The following is a 21,967-nucleotide window of genomic DNA, read 5'->3' on the forward strand; positions in this document are numbered from 1 at the left end:
GGGAGTTCGGTGAGCTCTCTCACCTGCTTAAAATTAGCCATATATTTATTTTGAGACGTGCATTTTAACTCCATCATTAATCAGCAAAGCACTTCAACCTGTGCATAAAGCAGCTGCTTTTACACATGCTTAAATACTTTTCTGAAAGAAGATGGCGTGGTGTGATTCTTTGAGAACCTGATTATCTCAGATATAATCCTACAGAGCATTCAAAGAGGCAAGTCATGTTCTAAGCATATGAATCAGTGAGCTCCAACACTGTTTATAAGTTAAACCAACCTTCCAAACTTTACAGCAAGTGGCAAGACTAAGCTAGGAGGAGAACATTGAATACAGGAAATGTTAATCACCAAAATATAATAACACGGAGAATGTTAAAGTTCATCTTCAAAATATATTGTATCCATGATTTATTCCACAAATTCAGTTCATTTTAAATTACTCAGTACAGCGGTTGAGACTGTAATTTGAAAAAGATCTAATATGTTTTGTAAAAGCTGTGGTGCCTCAGTAGAAAAGAGTTTCAGTTCTCTTCTCCGAGCCTTGCAACAACAAATAAACAGGGAGCTTTGTGAGGAAATGACAAGGGAACAGCTTGGGCAACCTTGTTTTCTTGTTTCCTGCAACACTGGTGCAGAGCTGGCAGCAGTGGCTACGCTGCCATACACAGTACCTCACCATGGCTCTCACATGGCTGGGTAAGTGCCTCGTGCTGCCACGATGCCCCAGTGAGCTGTTCACCCACCTGTGCTCTGGAGGATGCTCAGGATGAGGCTATGGAGGGCCTCCACACTCTTGCACACTGGGGAGGGAATACCTGCTCCAGCTTACAGATTGCACCCTTGTAGCTACACAAGCATCTCCTTCCACCTCCTGTGGAGTAAGTTCTTCTGCAGCAGCTAAAATCTTTAACTGGTAATAAAAAGGAGGGATTTTGCCAATATAAGTCATTGCACACTTTCACCTAGGAGTTTTTACACATACCTAGGTGTGCATAGTCTCTCTGTGCAGTTATTTCTGCCATGAGTAATTCATATATTAATGGAAGGTGGGGAAAAATTAGGGGAAGAAACGTGTATTTTTTCGTGATAGTCATAAGTTTGTTAAAATAACAAGAAAAGGTATGACAAAGAAGGAAACAAAATTGTAGCTTGTGTGGGCCAAGTCTCTAAATAGGATAAATCTAGTCAGCTGACTGAAGCATTATTCATTTTTAATTAGTTTGAAGCAAACAATGTAATTTGTGCCAAGCTGCAAAATTGTACTGTCTTAACAAGGAAAAAGCTTCACAACAGAGACAAATGAATCCCTGCAAGAGTACTCCTTCTGCAAGCTCACCATCAATATTCCTCATTTAAAAACTAGTATGCTGAATACGCTCTTCCATTAGGCTTGTTTTGTAACATGGTTTGACTTTTCCTCCTTACAGCTTAAACTCACAAGGTAAAAATTTGGGGACTTGTATCATCCCATAAATATACCTGTTGTGTAATTATGCAAATCAAATTAGGAGCAGTCGATGGAATGTTTATTTACCCAAAAGGCTGACCCAGATTGCCTGGTGACCTTCTTGTGATGTGAATGCATTTTTATCCCTGTTCAAACACAATTTTTCACATTAATGCAGGCAGTGATTTTGCTGCACTGAGATCTAAAGCCCCTTCCAATAGCAGTGGTCTAGGAAAGGGAAAAATTCAGCTACAAATGGCAATTACAACCTAGCTGTATGGTTACATTGGAGCAGACACTAAATTATGCCATTTCTGAAAGACAGGGATGGTCTGTTAGCAACAGGGTGCAGGGGGTCAGGGGTCAGTTGTCTTACACATTTAAACTACTCTTTGGGAAGGAGACAACTTGTTCTTGTTTTGCTTTGCTTTTTTTTTTTTTTTTTTTTTTTTTTGTCAAATGAAATTTCACTGGTAGTATTTGCAGAACAAGACATTAAATCTACTTGATATGCTGCTCTTTTTACTCTGATTGTGTTTCACAGAAGAAAAAAAAAGGCATTTTACAGCCATTTTTTCCAAAATGAAAATGTTTATCCTTACAAAATTAATGCAAAAAAAAGCTGAGCTGTGCTTTTAGTCATGAGCTTAGCCCTGTCATTCAGGTATATGACTTGAACAGAGCAGGTTGAATCCATTATGCAGCAAGTTCCTTGATATCTGAAAAGAAAAAGATGGCACCAGAGGGCTCAGTCACTGCAATGTCATTATCTCCTGCTCGCTAAAACTCTTCCTTCTCTCATTCCTTTCAGCCATTGGTTCCTCCAAATTTGCATCCATGTACACAAGACAAAAAGAGCTCATCACTTTTTTTGAAAAGCTTTCCCCTTAACCTGACACTTGTTATCGAAGCAATTAAATATATAATATACGTCATATATATAACATATATATATATTATATATATAACAAAACACAGATTAAATAAAAAGAGCCACACAGAGCAGCAGACACAAAAGCACAATTCAATTATCCTGTGCTTAAACTTAGAAACTGTGTGGTAAGGAAAATATCCTCTTTTTTTTTTTTTTTTTTCCTCTTTATTGTTTGTCAGATTTTAGCTATAATTCACATTTTAGACTTTTGTTACTGCTATGCTGATACCAGCTGTTAAAGTCTCTGAATGAATTGCCACTTTGACTATAAAATCGGGTTCTGTGGAAAGGAGATATGTATGAGTATGGTAGAAGTGTTTCTAGCAAGAAACTAATATATTTTTAACCTTAATAATAAAAAAAAAAAATAGTAAGAGAGTATGTATTGAAATCCACGGCCCTTAGTCCCAGTAACTGGTCTTCTTTGGCACTTGAGAACGATCACAAGTAATTTGCCTTTTTATTCATATAGAACAAAATTTACAAAGTCATTCATACATTTTTGTTTTGTGGTTTTTTTTGTTTTGTTTTTTTTTTTACTGATTTTGAAAATTGGGAATATTCAAAATACACTTTTACCCCACTTCATTCTTTCATTATTTACAGATATATACAGGAAAAAGGTAAGAGTTTGTTTTTTGTGGTTTGTTTTTTTTTTTGTTTTGTTTTGTTTTTTTGTTATTTGGGTTTTTTTGTTTGTTTGTTTTGTTTCTTTTAAATTTTTGTATTAAAAAGCTCTGCTGGTTGTTTCACTGTTTGTTTTTCATCATATGGACGTTCCATGCGAGGGCTCCATTGCTTCTGGAATGACTCCCCCTGGCACAGACTGAAATGACATTGGGATTGGGGTTTTCACAGGACTCTGACGAAATAGTCCTCCATTTGGCGATCTATGTTTACACTGTATGGAGGGCATGGTGGCTGAGCTGCTCAGGGGCAGCGGCAGGTTGCTGCCAGAGGCAGCTGTGAGTGTCCTGCTAGCACCATGAGTTGTTTGTTCAGGTAAAAAGGTGGTGACAGACAGTTGCGTGTTCTGGTATTCGCGTACCGGCTCCAGGGTCTGAGTTGGCTGCATGCCACCAATCTCCAAGGCTGAGATCTCAATGGACGCTGGAGAGATTTGCTTGTGGGCTATGTCTTCATCAATTAAACTGTTCATGCGTCTGTGGACCTGCTCCAGGTTCACTTCTTTGTCCTGGTGAGGAAGAAACCAAAATAATCAGTTCAAACACAGTCCCCAATGCTATCTCCACCCTTTCCACTCCCCCTGTGTGACAGAAGTTGCTGTTCACTCATTACATCACTCCGATTTAATGTGAGCCTCTGCAAAACCTCAAGGTCTGCCCAATATATCCAGCTGTGAAACACATGCTGAAGGAGGCACCAGGTCGATTTCAACCAGCCCGTGATGCTGTCAATCCCTTCCTCCTTAGAGGTAAACTGATGGCTCTGGTTCAGCTAACAGGAGCTGGCACCAGGGACCAGCACACCCCACAAGCCCTCAGCTGACCTTGCACAAGGCTAGAAAAAAGCAACAGGTAAACAAGCAAGTTGGGACTCCAGATTCTGGTGAGTAGCCGGCCACCTTGTAATCACAAGACAGCTCACTACTGTCCCATCTAGCTGCAGTATATTTACTAAGGAATATGTCAGAAAAACACTGTACACAGCCTCGCTGACTCCTGTTGTCTCATGTGCCAAAGTCTATAGGCCAGGGGTTGTGGAGGTGAAGAAGTCTTCCCTTCCCAACAGGTAGTCCTGGGTGCCTTCCATAGCACAGACTACTGACCTGCTGGAACAGCACAGAGAGACCTAGTCTGGGAGCCCTGGGGAGTGGATGGCTCATTTGTGTTTAAGCAGTTGCATGACCAACTACAAACTGTCATCTTGACATGTTATCTAGTAAAAATTTACATCTGTGGCAAAGCAATGCTGGTCTTTAGAAAATGCATCACCATCTTCTGAGCATGCACTGGTCAAGTGACCCAGCATGGTATCCTGACAGAAGTTCCAGCACCACTTGCTCAATATATTTTAGCTTCCAGGAGGAAATACAGCCAACACAGGTGTCTTTAAAAACCTGAAGCAGCAAAGACCTTCAATAGGCTGTATTTGGGATGCTTAAATTGGAAAGCAACAAAACTTGCAAGGCAAAGGCAACCACCTGGGGTGCTGAATTTTAATAGTATTGTATTTTGAATAAAAAGGTAGTTATTATATCATTTCTCTAAACTTCAGAAAGCACAGCTATGATATGCAATTGTAATTATTTGATGCGTGTGTATCACACAGCAGACTAGCAGCAAAACATCTATAAAAGCTCAGCAACCCTGGAACTAGAGAAATTCCCTGGTCTGACAGAATTCCCTGGGCAGCCAGCAGAATCCTAGCCTAGGTAACAGGACTACCTGAAACGTTTGTGTCCCAGTAATCCTCATTTGCCCACAGATCAATGTGTGTTTAGTTCATTAAATGGAACACCAGTAGCATTACAGATCTCTGATTCATTTAAAAGAAATAGGCTCATGGAACAGAGAAGTATAAAGTGCCACTCCTTATGAACTATTGGCACTGGTGTACAGGTTGAAAACAGAGAATTATGAGATTATTCCAATGGTATCCACTACTATACAACTTTGCTTTCATCTGTAAACTGGTGATCAAGTCAACCTCAAAACCCTTGATTCCAGTCAATGTCAACTACAGATTAAATTCCAGTCTTGTGGTTTAGCACCACTTCTGTATTACTCAAGAACCGTGATCTCTGCATGGATTTGGAAATGACTTTGTGTTACATGATGATGAACCCAAACCTCTGTCCCTAGCTTAGGATAAATCCCTAACGATTTCATCTGAAGTACAGTTTTACAGTAATTATAGGACTGAGCTGCACATTGCACCTCATTTGCTAATCAGTAGAAAATTCATTCCTATTTCAATTACATCACAAATCCACCAAACACTCAGTGAAGCTTCCAGGAATCCAGGGAATATCAGCTTCTTCACCTGAGCAACAATCTGCATTTTAAAAAATACTCCTTTCTTATCCTCTAGTGAGATAATTTTTGAGTTAGAGAAAATCAAGGGAAAATAAATAAAAAAATAAACTCGCAGCCAAAAGGGACCACACAAAAGATGATCAGATAACCACTTGAGCTGCTTGAATTCCTTTTGCTGTACCTGCTCTTCATTCCATGAGTCAGACAATGCCCCATGCTGACAGTAACACCAGGGTTCTTTCATAAACTCTGCACCTGGGTAAATTAAGGATTTGCAGTATAGCAGCCAGAGGATTACACGGATTTAGTTCATAATTTTAAGTATTTATTTTTCTAGAAGTAAAATTGTAGACTGGGGATAAGTGTGAGAAAAGTTCTAGATTATCCTCCATTGGGCTTTACCTGCCCAGGCAGGTTTCCCTTTGCAGAGACACCTGGCTGAGGGCTGGCAACAAAAGCCTGCTGCAAAGATCAATGTTTTCTTTGTGCTTGTTTTTTTTAATGGAACTTCATACTGTTTTGCTAAAGGAACAAATATGATTTGACTGGGATAACTAGCCTAGCCAGAGGGAAAGATAGAGTTTCAATATTTGCAATGCACAGACATTAACTGCTTACAGAGGAAAAATATACTTGTAACTGAAGTGTGTTCTTCATTGGGAGCATCTGTGCACAAAAGGACATAAAATCTGAAAGCTGAATTAATACTGGTTATGTATTTAGCTTAGCTCTTCTAAGATGTAAACATGAGGAGCCACAGATGGGTTGCTCTTAACAGACATCTCCTGGTCCAGATCAGAGGGGTTATTAAGGATCAAGTTGTTCATAAAGTCCAGCCCTGGGGCAGCATTCTTCAGAAAATGGTGAATTTCCAGTTGCTTATGTTTAACAATATAATCTTCAGTTTTGCTGTGCTAAGGTTTTCCTCATCAAGAAAAAGAGAAATGTAATTTCTGTACACAGATATCATAATTGATCTACTACAGAGTAAGAAGTAAATAGAGAAATTAAAGCTGGGGATTTTCAAGAGGTGAGGTAGGGATTTTATCTGCCTACTTTTAACTCTCTTTTTCAGCATTAAGGACAAATTTCTGGGCTTATTAAGATCAGAGAAAACTTTTAAAAGGCTTCCAAGAACCCAGAAGTTCACAGTATTCCTTCTATTTGTTGTTAAAATAAAATATTTGTAAAGGTCAAGGAAAACAACTCTGTTTCTGAAGAACATTAAAAACAGTTTTAAAGATTCTTCCCTTTTTCTTCATCTTATTCGATGAAGAGCAACTAAACAACTAAATGTCAAGCTTTGTATGAAAATACCTTAATGCTGAATGAATGATTTTTCAAATCCTTTAAGAAAACTCTAAGATAAAAATTAGAATCCCTTGAAAGATCACCACCCCTAGAAAACTGTCTTGAATCCAAAGATTTCTGGAACTGAAGGTTTTGGGATAGCTTCATCTGATGAGCCAAGCTTTTAGAATCTGTAATTTCTGTAAACCTCATGTTATTTTTACTTCATCATTCTCCTGGAAAATTCAGGAACAAAGCATGTTACTGAAAAGTAACAGGGTAAATGGAAAAAGGGTTAAATAAAGCAGAAAAAACAAATCATAGAACTTATGTTCTGTTGCCTCATCAGTTCAGTGTTCTCCTTTATCTTTAGTTCTATATATCTCATTAAATATGAGCTATTTGTTATAATTTTTAAGCACTTAGCTGGATTGCATTTTTTTCCATTTCCTGAAGCTTTTTCACCTTAAATGTGAAATGGCAACATCACAAAAACATTGCAAAAGATTTTCTAGCTTTATGATGCTGTAACTGTTCTCTATTTTTGCATTTCATTATGACAAGATTAATGAATTACAATTAATAATTAAAAATTAATAATTAATTAAGCGAGGCTTGGAGCTTTGGAATAGCTGAAGCACCAGCCCTGGCAGCTGGATAGAAAAACCAGGAGCCACAGTGGAGGTTGGTGTGCTGGTTTTCTAGCAGAGATTTCCCTTATCCAAAAGAGGGCATCTAGGGGAAAACCTCACCTCTTCACAAAGGTTCCTGGCTTTAGCTCCACTGAGCTCCTGTTAGTTCTCTTTAAGAGATGAATGAATGAGCTCCAAACTTAATACTTCAGTGTGAAAGACATATTAGCAAAAGTTTCTTCTCTTTCTTTTTTGTATTTAATATGCAAAATTTAGTTAATATTATATATATATGTCACATCTCACATGTTTCATGTCAATTCAACTTCACTTTTCTTATATAGCTGTGTTGGATAAACGTATATGCTTGTGCAGCCAGAAAGATTAAAGATTTTTCATTTGCTACCATCATAATTCTATTTTCAATATCAATGTTTTACTCCAAATATATCATTTGAAGAAATTAATCAGTGTAGGGGAAAAACTACCACATGCAAGGAGAATGGATTATAAAAAAAGCCTTATCCTCAAGTGGAAGATAAGCAACCACTGCTTTTGGACAGGAAATTCTTTTTCTCATAAATACCAATTTAATTGTCCTTCTCGCCCAGTGAGTTTGAGTTCCAGGTGGGCAAATGAAGGGCATGTTTCTGACATATCCCAACCACTTGACCGTGACCAACTGGTTCAATGGCCTATGACTGACAGCAGGAGCACACCAGGGCAACTGTTGGTGTGGATCTGAAGGATGCTCACCAGAATTATCTGGGAACAACTAATGCTGCACAACCACACCTGCAAAAAAACTACAACTCCCTTTCAGGACTAAGCAAGTTTGGCCTTATCCTGTGGACAGAAAGATAAATGCAGACAGGAAGATTTACAGAGTAATCAGTTGGGGGTTTTTTGGGTTTTTTTTTGTAGCTTACTTTCTGTGACTTTTGACAGTGGACTCTAATAAATGTATGTGAGGAGTCAACTGGAAGAATATGAAACTACTTGGGAGGTTTGGAGTTCAGTTAATGTTATAAAATTTGAGAAACATCTCACTGAGTATTGGAAAGGAACAACTGGCTGATGTTTTCAAGAAATTACCTACATCACCCAAAAGAATTAATTCAAAGATAATAATGTGAAGCTGCCAGGCTTACAATGGTTGGGATTTTCCAAAGGGAAAATTTTTGAGAAAAATATTTTCTCTAAATACAATAATGTGACCTCTTCTTTTTACTCTTGATTTCTCTCATGTTACCACAAAGTTCAGGAGAAGCCACCTGAAGAGATAAAAATATTGTAAGCTGTGAAGCAGTTTCTGTAAGACCAAAAAGGGACACATGCCCAGAAATGTGGGCTCAGTATTTGCAGAAACTTGATGCTGAAACTGATGGTCCTGACCCTAAGTATCAATGCTAAAAAATCAGAAATGAAACCAACACAGGCAGACAGATACACACACTGAGGGACTATCAGGGTCTTTACCTCCCCGTCAGGTGCTGAACACTGTAAGTATTAAAAGCCTGTCAATGCATTTCTTAATAAGCTTCAGGAGCTATGCAGAAAATCATGCCTGAGATCTTTTAAAACAATGTAGTTCTAATCATCACTCATGGTGCATTCCTGTTTTGTTTGTTTGTTTGTTCCTGTCTTGGTTGTCAATATGAAGGATTACCTTTCAATGAGAGATTTAAACCAAGACATACATGTTAATGCTACATTTTCATACTGTGAAAGAATATATACAAAAAAAATGAAGCAGTTCTGTGATTAGGATTGGGGTCAAAATTTAAGTCAAGGCCTAGCCTCTGACAGACATTTCTAACATTGACCAAGTCCCTCTACCATCCATATAAGAAACCTCTTAACCCATGCAGGTTTGCTAAAATACAAGTATCAGTAGTCATGAGACACAGACAGAAGGCACACCTATACCCAGAAGGCAGCAAGGAAGCCTCTGAGACACTGCCATGCACAGATGGACACACCACATCACCGAAAAACAAAGAAGAGAAATAAAACTGACACAGCACGGTTTCCGTGCTCAGTTACCCACAGTCTTCTCTCTTTTTAGCTCAGTGTCAACCCACATCTCCAACCAGCTACCAACTTCTGTCCATGGGGTTTCAGATATTATGGACTCAAATATTTAGCTTGTTAAGGAGAATTGAAGAAGCAGCAGCTCTGAATATGTACATTTTTTAAAAAATTATTTTAAAATTCTGTACTCACCCAGGGTTATTATCACTGCTTTCAGCTGCAACTACTACATATGTAAAGCTGTAATTTTATTTTATTACAGGAGGCTATGACAGAGTGGCAAAACCAGACATAATTGGCTTTCTTGAGTAGAAAAAGCAGTGATGATATATGTAATACATGCACTGCAAAACAATGAAAACACACTATGGTGTTCTATTAATACAAATAACTGCTTTTTAATGACTCAGTTTGTGACACTCGTTACTCTAGAGATTCTGCAGTTGTAAACGCAGCAAAATGAAGACAGAGATGTAAACAGATGTAATGATGATCTATGTTTGCTGTCATTAATTAAGACAGGCAACTGACCTAGTCAAATAGCACTTAATGTTACATGAAATTTTCTGAGTAGTTTCTGAGTGTGCTCTGCTAGATGCTGATTTGACCGTAACAGTATCTTATTAAAAATAAGTATAAATGCTCCTCAAGAGCCTAAAAGAAAAACTGCTTTTACAGTTAGGTCCAACTCTGCAATCAAGCTTCTGCTCTCCTAATTGGAAACTATACCATGTATTTTAAATTAGCAATTAACTAAGCTACAATCCATAAAACAGCCGCTAGAAGAATGAATTGAGGCTGAGATCAGTTGAGGTCCAGCAGAATGTTACCCAAATGAAAGAAGAAACAAAAGAGGTTTGCAATACATTATTAATTTAATTCAATCTTCAAAGAAACCAAACTTCATAAAAATTATGTACAAGAGGCCACCTTATTCATTAGGAGGAGCTCTCCTTCACCAGAGAGGAGAAATTCTTTTATGAAGTGGCAGTAAGATTCTTTCTCTTCTAAGTAAACCTGAGAAAAGTGAGAAATAACAGAACACCACAATGATGATGTCAACGTGACATAAAATTCTTTCAAATGCATCGCCAAAGTTTATTCCCACCTACCCACAGACAGAAAATATCTCTAATTAGTGAAGGTAAGAAGCTACTACTAAAGACCTAGAGACCAGTGAACTAACAGTGACTTGCTACAGAATTATTATAAATAGTAAAAGCTTCATGAAGCAGTTCATATCTTTCCATGCTCACATTACCCTCTCCTTCACCCAGGTTAGTTTCACCTAGCCTTAAATCACAAGAAGACAGCGGTGCCTGTAGCACAGTCTGTGTCTGTGAGCATTGTCCAGAAAGGAACTGGACAATAAGCTCCCACCAGGCCACTGAAGCTGATGATGCACACCCATTTCAACCATCTAAACATCTGTCTTTGTTTAGTTCATTTCTCTTCAAGCACACCTTAATGCTACGGCACTGTGTGAATAAATATGCAGGACACAGTACCAATGGGACATACATGGCACGTGAGGTGACAGGAGACAGCCTGACAGTCCCTCGAAATGATCTGCTCCCACATTCACCAAACCCAGGAACTAAGTGCTATCACAGAGAAACAGCAGCTAGTCCTCACAACCAACTGCAGATCCAAACCCCCAATGTGAGATGCTGTGATAGCATCCCCATTTGTTCCTCAATATGAAAGGGGTGTTCAGTCTCATCCTGAGATATCCCAGCTTTACAATCCTTTCCAGTCTTGGCTCACAAGCATCAGAAGGTCGTACCACGACTACAAAGAAAATGTAATGACAAATGACACGTCAAATGACAAATGAATGTAAAGCAAATGACTTGTTCACATTATAGAGATGTTCCCACAGTTTTCATGAGATTAAAACCAAAGAGTATAGTCCAGGAATGCAAAGAACAATTTTTCAACACAAGCAGCAAAATGCAGTACTGACTGCATGCTGGTTGATGAGCATGCCAATGTCTCTACAAAGGAATTCTTTTAGGAGAAAGGAGAACTTGCACATAGAGAAACTGTGCACAAACTGCATGTACTGTAGGGACAGGCATTTCCAACAACACCAAGGTTAGGTTCAAGGGGGCTTCCAGGGAGAGGTAAGGGTAAAGAGAAAACTAGCAAGCATTCATCTGTGCAGGCATTTTAAACAATGAACTAATTATCTATATGTTTGTCGTAGATTCTCACCATGCTTCTGAGGCCCAACCTCACATCATTGGCCATCTCCAGACAGAAGAGGAAAAGAAGATGTGGGGAGAAAAAAATGTATCAATATAGTGAGGCTAATGTAATTAATATGTCAGTCTTTTTAACAAAGATATATTTATTGCTTCATAAACCTCTGGTTTGAAATAGCAAATTCTATCCCCTGCAGCCAGGAAGGATGGCCCTGAAGAGTGTGGTGTTTTCAGAATTCAACTACGATTCAAATAACCCTGTGAGGTGACAAATTATTCTTTCACTAAGTAAAGATTAAATTCATAATGGTTCTGTTTCAAAACTCACTAAAAATTAATGGATTCTTTACACTTCTTAACACAGCATTTAAATCCTAAATTATTATCTAGCCCCTAGGGGATGTAAATTTTCACTCTGCTGAGCCCAGAGCAAAGCAATGCTGCCCTTCAACAGTCAGATCTATTCTACTGGAGCACCAGGCATAACAGATTGCTCTGTCATCAGCCTTCTTCACCATTCCAGCCTAGTCAAGTCCAAATCTCTCAAGTTCCCATTTTTTCCTATTATGCCAGGAGTAGAAGAGAGATTTGGCAAATGAGACACAAGAAATTACTTCAATAACATGTTTGACACAGCAAAAGCTGCCTTCTAAGATCTCTCTCCTCTCCACTCCAGCTATGTGAAAGCCATAGAAAATTCTTACTTCTATTAGCCACATATGTTTTAATTGAACCCTGAATCTTGAAAACATTTCTGTACCCCTATTCAGGGCTGTATTTTGGAAACTGCCCAAGCTGCCATTTCAATGCAACAGAAGATATAGCCAACCAAATCATTAAAGTAACTGAGCATAATAAAAAATCTGGCCACCAGTTTCTCAGAAGTGAACCCTTGGGTACTAAATGTTTCTGGAGAAATAGTAGTTATGTTGAATAAACCCAAGTATCTATTTTCTACATATGTGCTTATAAATATTGTTCTGAACTTACAAAAAATCATAAGAAAACCATCAATTTTTTTTAAAAATTAGAATTCCAACAATATTAGTACTTTTGATTCTTTAATATTTTGCTAATATTGAGCACAAGTTGTTTCAGATATTATAAAAAGATTTAAATGGATAAACAGATCTATAAATCTATTCATACAGTTAGATACAGACATAAATCTATAGATATAGATATAAACCTACAGAGTTATAAATTGCTTGCATGATGAGACACTGGAACACGCTGCCCGGAGAGGCTGTGACTGCCTGCTCTCTGTTCCAAACTGGATGAGGCTTGGAGCAACCTGGTCTAATGCAAAGTGTCCCTGCCCATGCAGGGAGGTTGGAACTAGATGATCTTTATGATCCCTTCCAACCCATACCATTTTATGACTATTTTAGGCAAGTTCAATATTGAACAAATCACTTCGATGCACCAGTAACTTCCAGTTTACGCTGTTGTTTCAAAGCAACTTTAGTTTGATTCTATATCACTGAAATTAAGTGGTTTGGAGATCTGGGTCAGATTAGGATCAAACTCTTATTCTTATGTCCATGTTTAAATGCTTAGTTGTATTAAGGCCTAAGGCACTTTATTAATCACAAAAATGTAAAAAAAATGAATTGAGAAAACAGTCATATTTTATATTTTTTTTATTTTAACTTTTTACTGGTTTGTTATTATGAACATTTATTACGCCCTCAAAAAGTCAACTTTAAAATACCGCTGTAGGCTGAGATAAAATGCACAGACATTAGCTCTGTAAATATTGTGTGAAGAATCTAAAAGAATCTGACACATTAAGGCTCCAATTCAGTAAAATACCTAAGCTCCTGCCAAGCACATGAGTAGCCACAGAAGTTGTCTGGCACAGGTAATGCAACTTAAGCAAGTACTTAAAATTAATTACCAAACTGGAACATTAAATAAATTGTTTCTTTCTGACTTCCCTGTAGAGTTATGTTCATTTTTTTTCAGCTTATTTTTGTTCAGGTTTTTTTTTTCCTCTTCTTTAAGGTTTATGCAGAGTAAAACCAGATTATATCCCTAAGAAACTAACCCATAGGGTTTTCTTATATGACTGAGATCAAAAAGCAACCAAACACAAAAATCTCTTACTTGAAGCTGGGAGAGTATGTGGGAACCAAGCATGAGCACTTTAACACTACTTTGAGTAGCAGAAGCGTGGGTCCACCGACCCTAATGATGGGGCTGACATGCCACTATTAAATCCATCACAGCTTTGACTAAAATCTGAGATCAACAGCGAGAGTTGACCGATTTCATTGGATTCTGGATGAGCACACTGTGCCCAAATGCTACAAAGTGTCTGCTTCACTGCTGGGCACCTTTATGGAGAAAAATCTTGTTTCTTCACTCATGTAAGAAGCCAACACAGCTATTAGCAGCTGCTGTACAAGACAATTCATATAATATATCCTCCTCATTTATATTTTTTTTGCTTCGACTGACTCCTCCAGCTTGTAGTTTATCATCAAACACTAAACCTTGCATTCGGGGATGACCACTTCCTAATGTGGCTTTGCTGTTTTAAAAGTGCTATTTAAATGAATTCTCTGTGCTGCTTATGTTCAAAACTAGTTTGAATTTGATGGCATTAAAATGCATTGTTTTGCCAGTGTTTGTATTTTTTTTTTCCCAAAAAAACCTTTATTTATTCTTAGAAAAGTAAAATACAATACAGTGATACAAACACATGATCATTTATATGTAACTGAACAAATAATGTACAAAGATTTCAGACATGTCATAAAAATACAGAAAAAAATAATTTAAAATAAAGATAAAATATAGAGGACATACAATGAAGGAAAAATAAAGTACCAGCTTGATGATCTCATGTTTCCTTTCACTCTCAAAAGGAACCATCCCAGGAGAAATCAAATTGTCAGATAAAAAGAAAACACCAGAGAAGAGACAAGGTAAATGAAGCGACAAAGAAAAAGACACAGAAAGTGAAAATAATGGTGAAAGCATATGACTCTTTAATAACCAAAACCAACACTGCTGACACCAAGCTGAACGTATGGAAGCCTCGATTGCCATGAAACAATATCTGGTTGGATAACTGAAGGGAGATAAATATGATGCAAACCACAATTCTTAGCAGTGAAAAATTGCAATCCATTGAACTTGTATCTGCCAGGTCTTACTTACACCTCTAAGGTACACTTGTTTTCAGTCTTCTGATACCAGAGAAGAGCCTCAGTGGGTAATTTTTCATGAGTGCTAAAGCTGGAAATATGGATCTTTGAGGTAGGCTGGAATTTGTATACCACCAAACATGGAAACATGGGAACTTAAGGCAGATCACACAAGGCTTTCCTGGGCAGAGATACAGGCTTGCTTTCTTTCATCCTGCATACTGCCTAGATATGTGATAATTCTAGAGCAATTTTGCTACCTCCCCCTATCCTACAGAGCTAGGAAGCATTGCAGAGTCTAGACTTTCTGAGATTTATTAACACTTAAAATATTATTAAGCTTGGAGTAGCAGGAAACAGGAATGATAAAATGCAATTATTAGTATACAAGTGTGTTCCCACTCTGGACAGTACTGCTGCTCCCTTTTAATCACTTAAAAATACAAATGAGAACAGAAAATAGAGTCTGCTACATGTTTTGCAGAAGCCTGAGAAAGTTAAGAAATCACAAACTAAGCTGTGAAGATTGTGATTGTTAATAAATTATAAATTTGAGACAAGTTATGAGGCAAAGACTAGTAGCTCAGGAGGTGGAAAATTATGCTATTCCTTAACCAGTAAAAATCCAAAAATCTTCATGCACCACAAAACTGCCAGCACACTGGGTAGTTTCTGAAACACTCACACTGCGATGATTAGCAAAACCAGTAAGGAGAAAATGCATTTCTGACTTATATATATATTATCTGAGCTGAGAAAGAATCAAAACAAGACTTTATTGTAATCAGGCTTACTTTGTCTTTCAAACGCTATATTAATCCTAAGTGAATCAATATTACCTTTTATGGAAGATGCAACAAGTATCGATTCCCAACAAAATATCACCCTGTGTAAATGACTAATTTTTTTCAATGTGGGCTTCCCTATTTGTTTTTAGTGAATGCATCTGGTGTACAACAAAAAATATGGGAATTCTAATTTTTTACCAATGCATAATATATTTTACCTTTGCTTCTAATTTTTCATTGTTTTGGAGTAGAGTATGTGGATGGCCTAGGAGTGCTCTTCTAATAGTTCTGAAGAAATGTCAGAAGTAATAATCTTCAAGAGGAACAGTACATCGAAGTAAGACACAGCTGATAAAGCACAGAGGATGCTGGGGAGTCCACTGCAGTAAGCAGCTACACTTGATCATAATGACATTAAAGACTTGAAAACTGTCTTTCAGTGTGTCAAATAGAATAAAAGATACCAACCACTTCATGATGTGATGAAGCCCTCGGCAGTGTAATGATCCAAATTATAATATGGCTCACTAGTATCATTAAATAAATGCATAGAACTCATTTGAAATTATATGGAAATGGGAGATAATTACCGAAAGCTCAACATTTCTATGGTACCAGGTTTCAATAACTTTATCTGACTGCTTGCTCAGTTACTCAAAAGAGACACAGAGTGACTGAACAGAGATTCTAAAAGTAATATTTTCTGGTTTTGTTTTATAACTGTCTGGATTTCTGAAGCTTATCAAAGACAAAAAATTAGATACAAGTATTGCAATCTGAGTAGCAACTATGTAAATTGAAGATTTTAACACACAGCAATAGATGTATGAGCAAGATAAATTTCACTGTGGCTATAGGATGACTGAATAATGAGAATAATTGAGAGGAATAATTCTAAATTTTAGAAAATCTGACTTGAATGACCAAATGTAAATTTTCCTGAATTAGAAAATGATAAGGGCACTTAAATGTTACCAGGTATCTTTCCAACTCTAAGAGGTTACAAACTTGAGCACCAATACAAGAATGTGACACAGTGTTGCAGCTATACATTTTTTCTAATGCTAGAGCTAATGTGTTTGTTTAATCTAATTTGAAAAGGATTACATGAAGAACGAAAATGTTAACATTAAGATTTTTACAGCAGAATTTACTAGAAAATTTTTTAAAAATCTGCTTCAAATGAAATAAAAAGACTTTGCATTAACATCCTGAAAATCAACTCAGGTTTCTCACTTCTAGCAAAAATTTTTACCACACCTTGCATGATAGAATTGAGAGCTAATGGAAAGTGTATTTGTCGGAAAATAAAGGAAATCCATCTTTCCTGGAAGTTTATCTGATTGATTCAACTTAAAAACAATAGTATTGTTTCTACCCATTAACTGATGGTGCAAATGTTCCCCATACGCAAACAATGTAAAAAATTCCAACTGAAAGTAGTGTCCATCTGACATTAACTGTCAAGCAAGACATGTATCTACTTCTGTAAAGTCTCTATGAATGTAGATCAGATTCATGCCAAGAGTCCAAACTGTGCTGTCAGGTTTCAAAACATAGGCATCCTGTTTCCCCCACTTACACAGGTAACACTACATTTTTCATGCTTATTGTAATTAAGAGTTATGATTTATACCATACAGACACTGGAGTCCTTGAATACCTCCATGCGTTTGCTCAAGCTAAGCTCCACAAAAGCCAAAGAAATACAAAGTAGAAGAAGAAAAGAAATATCAACACCTGAACATCATCTGAAAACATTTTTCCAGTGCTTATGAGGGCTGTGCACCTTCTGCTAGCCACAAACTTCACAGACCCCCAACATACAAAAGGTTTAGAAAAATCCTTTCTCCAGCAAACTGCATGGCCACCCAACCCTGTCATATACCTGCCAGAGCAGCCATGCACCCATCTTCCAAACATCTGTTTTTTTGAGTTGGCCATCATTGGCAGGATGCAGCCACACCACGAAGATCAAGACAAAGAATATTATGCAAGGGCTTCTCATTCAACCCTGAATCCATTGTAATTTTCTACAATGGATTTATAAAGCTCCTAAGAGGGTAAGGGTCACAGAAGCTAAACACTGCCTCCTTATCCTCCATCTGATAAAGTGACTTCTGCATGGGGTGACACCAAATGCTCATTTCAGGCTGTAAGAAAATTACCCAGTCTGTGACCACCAGAAACTCTGGACTTCATGGGAAAAAAAATGGCTGGGGGCACAATCCAGTTCCCACAAACTTTAGGGAATATCACAACACCTTGTGTTTTGCCAAAGCCATCGTAAAAGCAGAAGAAAATCAGCAGCATGATTAAGTTTGAAGATGTTATTGAAGTAATGACCTGGCTGAAGTACAAGATGCAGCTAGCAGGCAGCTTTTAATATTCTGTAAATACTATGTATGCCATACCTCAGATATCATGGCTACTGCTGTAGAAATTCTGGATAACACCGTTGCAGAAATTAGATGTCCTGAATGCAGACAAATCCTCTTTTGGCTTTGGGTCCATTGAGCAATGATAAGCCACTCAGGCAGCAGGATCCCCAGGACTCCATGCTCCCCTCAGCCCTGCAACCTGTCCTTTTCAGAGCATTGAAACTTGGCTCTCCTGATTACCTCAGAACCTCCAACCAGTCCACAGCGCCTCTTCTGAAACTTGCTCTCTTGTCTTAATTACAGCAGCCATTAGCAATAGCACCCTAATCCCTCCTCACTTGTAGTATATAAATAACACAACTCATCCCACTAATCTCCCAACAAATATCTGATACATTCGACCGCTAATTTATCCGAGTATACTTTCTGGCCGCTGTGCCCTTACCACCTGGGCGAGCGGCCATAGCACACAGGCAGCCGGTCACGTACACACCGCTGCTCCACAGGGCGCCCGGGCCAATCAGCAGGAGGGTCACGTCCCGCCCCCTGCAGGCCCAGTAAAGGGTCTGGAGCACGGGCAGTCCAACGGCTGCAGGCGCCCGCTGGGGGTGAGAGCGCTGCGGAGTGTGACAGCGCCTCAGCTGGGGAGGGCTGAGTGGAAAGACAGTGGAGGTGGCACTGATAACGTGGTTGTGTCGCGGTTAAGCAGAGGATCCCGGAAGATCCCGGCTCTCCATGGCGCTGGGCAACAGCTACCTTCCCGCTGATGGCTCTGACCTCTTCCAGAGGTGCTTCTAGAGCCTGCATTTAGTTACACCCAGCTGTTTACTCTTTGGAGCCTTTGATTATGTTCCACCTGCCCACATAACCTCCTCACGCTTTTCACCTGACTGTCTCAGCCTTAGAGCCCTCGTACCCCAGCCCTCTCCTTGGGAACAGGCACTTTCTAATCCAACCTTAACACCTGCTCAGGGCTCCCGCTGACTGTTCCCTCTCATGGCAGCACTTGTTCTGAGCCTGTTTGTGTCCTGAGTTTAATTTGCCTTCCTTTAACCCAGGCTGGCTGTGCTCTAGGGGCAGATCCAGCCCCACACATAGTGATCTTCCCAAGTACAGGTTTACTGTACACTTTAAACTTAAAAAAATTAAAGGTTAAAAGCATTATACTGTTTGTCAAAGAAACTGCAAAAGAATGTGTACGGCAATCCAAACACTGAAGGGAAAGGGGGGGAGGAGGATAGGAAGGGGAAAAGGTGGGATGGGGTAGGCAGGGAACTATAATGATGCGTCTGACTGATGTAAAAAGAGAAACCAAAGGGTTTGGCAAAAAGAAAATATTTAAACTTAGGAAAAAATCTTTTTCTGGCGATGAGAGAGGGAGACAGTATTTAAAACTCCTTCACTATGTAAAACTGCCTTTGGGACATAACCTCATCCCATTCTATGAAAATACGCGACGGTGGCTCTCTGAGCACAGAGGGGAACACACTGCAGAGCAGGGCAAGACAAATGGTAGTGCAAAGACAGCACAAGGATGCTTCACATCCCTGCCCCTTGCCCTGCCAGGCTTTCACAGCTGGCAGTGAAGGATCTGCTGCTAGGGTTTACATTCAGCAACACAAACGTGGGGTGAGGCCTTTGGGGTTACAGCAGGAGTGACTTCTACAAGGCAGCAGGGCAAAATGCTATAGCATTCAACCAATTAAACATGCATTTGTGTTCATATAAAAGCTTCTTTATGACCTAGAGATCCCACTGATGCTCTGCTCACTGTGCCTGCTTCTGGAGTGCTGCATTAGCAAAGTCAAGACATGCTTACTTTTACTAAAATTTCCTTTTCACTATTGTACATTGTGACAATAGCAAAGGCAAGTGACCTTGCAGCTTTGTTCCACAAACGTGATACAGATGTTTATCACCAAGCACTTGATGGATGAATTCAAATGGGAGAAGCAGGAACTCAGAAGAATAGAATCTTACTGGTAAATATTTCACAAGATTACAAACTGCAACATATATCTTCAGATCCCATTTGCCAGAACTGCTTATAGGTGATAGGTACATCAATTAGTGTAGTACTCCTGGCAACCTGAGAAACATAGATTGGAACTGATGGGCTATGTACTAGTTTCCAGCTGCAGAGCAGCTCGCTGCTATTATTTGCTCGTAACAGACATCTGTTCCAAGGCAAAAGCACCAACAAATGCCTCAGTGTCTCCAAAATTACTAGAGGTTAGTTTGTTAAACGTTTAATCTATGAAACAAATACAGGCTTCATGCAAGACAGATCTGAGTATGGACTGAATATTGTATGACAACATTACTAACTTTTGCTTGCTGCTGCACATGAAAACTTCAAGCCCAGGAAATTCTCAGATGTGTTTTGCTCAGTAAAATGTCATACAATGGTCAGTTTACTTAGAGGCTCCTACTTCTAAAAATAAAACTGATTTCAAAAGAAAGGAGACAGTGTCATGGAAATATGGCTTTTTCAATTAATAACGAGCTGGTTTATTTTTAATTGCTCATTTACCTCCTCAAACTCAGCCTAGGCCATCCATAAAGGAAAACAGCTACCAGCTGCTGGCAGCTACACAGCCTGTGGAGGATGGACATGGTTCTCACAGCCAATGGACGGGGTCCCAGATCAGAGAAAACATTACCACAACTGTGTGCCTGCAACTGGCCATCTTGTCATTCACAGCAGAGGCTGAGGGCTTTTTTCTGAACTACTCTCTTATCCCTAAAGGTGGTCTCTCCAGGTCAGGGTTGAGGCACATTGGTGGGGAAATGTGGGGAAGTTTGCACTGCTGCTGCCCATGCTGTATCTGCTCTATAAATAAATAGAGGACTTTAGTCTCCAGGGCTGTCAGTTTGGCACCTTCCATGTGCATAAAAGACATGGCTTGGTTTTTTTATTTGTTTAGAAACAACCACCCATGAAGTTATATGCAAAGCTTAGTATGGCAAATCAAAATAAATCAAATTTATTGTATGAGAGCACCTAAAATCCCAAAAATTCAGCTCTCTTTCTTTTGTGTTTTCTACCTTTAATTGTGATAAGAATAAAAGTTATGGACCTCTTTTGGTGTTTCTTGATGACAATGGTTGCTGTTCCACCACAACTCCAATGCTGCCACCAAACACGCAAGAAGAAGGCCTATTGCTAAAATGCAGAAAACGCCTGCAAAACTGTGAAGCTTGAGTGCCTTTCCATCTGTCTGTGCATTGGTATGGCTATTCAGGTCACAACGTCCCATTCGTGGCCACCATTTTTGTTTAAGGACATCCAAATCTCCGCTTTCTTGCAACTCTAGGATCCTGCAGAAATTTCAAAAGAGAAATATTCTTTTTGATGATATTTCTTTACGTTTTTTTAGCAATTTCTGTATGTCATGCAACTCAAACCATCCCACAATTTGAAACCCCATCCCACAACCACAGTAGTATCTTCATCCGAAACACCGGTACATCAGGATTTCTTTCTATTCTCAGCAGCAGGTAAACTCCAGCAGGTAAACTGGGTAACTTTAGAGATAAAAGAGACTGTCAAAAATTCCACTGCTATGCCGGAAGCATTTCCAAGGGAAATCACCCAATTAGTCATGGATTCAGCTTCAACAGCTGGTCCCACTAGCAGAATGCTCAGCCCACTCCACTGCTGCTCTCCTACCATAATTTCAAAATCATGTCAGACTAAACATGCTACTATTTGTATGCAGCTTAATACGAATCTGTTTAAGCAGTGGCCAACTCTTTTATTTCAGCAAATGTAGTTTTCTCAAAAGGATTTTACTTTGATGCTGTTACTTCATGCCTGAATTACTGTGCAAACAGTTGCTAATTAATCATTGTTTTGCCTCTTAAGAAGTTTCCCTCCTCTCAATAAATGATTCATTTTTGGTTTGATAACTGTTTTGGTTGTTTACTAACAAACATTTCTCTTGAGTCTCTGGATGTGCAGCTGGAGTTTTATTAATTTTTATAAAGAAGAAGTGAGATGGGAAATTCTTGCTTCAGCTCCCTGCCTGGAGCGGAGCAGCCTCTTACCTTCTGCTAAGGCCACACATACCTGCATAACTGCATATCTTCATTTCA

General features: G+C 38.8%; 1 protein-coding gene across 2 annotated transcripts in view; it reads right to left on the minus strand.

Annotated features, from left to right (window-relative positions):
* Positions 1 to 2,819: 2,819 nt before the first annotated feature.
* The window catches only part of GRID1 (glutamate ionotropic receptor delta type subunit 1), a 491,930-nt gene continuing 472,782 nt past the window's right edge, over positions 2,820 to 21,967 (minus strand). Inside the window, exons 15-18 of one of the 2 annotated variants that reach the window (XM_071749234.1) lie at positions 20,950 to 21,190; positions 20,612 to 20,697; positions 11,556 to 11,592; positions 3,040 to 3,578 (exon numbers count right to left, since the gene is read on the minus strand). In XM_071749234.1, the coding sequence (XP_071605335.1) occupies positions 3,150 to 3,578; positions 11,556 to 11,592; positions 20,612 to 20,697; positions 20,950 to 21,190 (793 nt within the window). In that variant the 3' untranslated portion in view covers positions 3,040 to 3,149. Of the gene's footprint in view, positions 3,579 to 11,555; positions 11,593 to 20,611; positions 20,698 to 20,949; positions 21,191 to 21,967 lie in introns of both variants that reach the window. The other variant, XM_071749233.1, reaches the window with a different exon arrangement.

The sequence above is a fragment of the Heliangelus exortis genome, chromosome 7 (assembly GCF_036169615.1).
Source record: "Heliangelus exortis chromosome 7, bHelExo1.hap1, whole genome shotgun sequence".
Taxonomy (NCBI): domain Eukaryota; kingdom Metazoa; phylum Chordata; class Aves; order Apodiformes; family Trochilidae; genus Heliangelus; species Heliangelus exortis.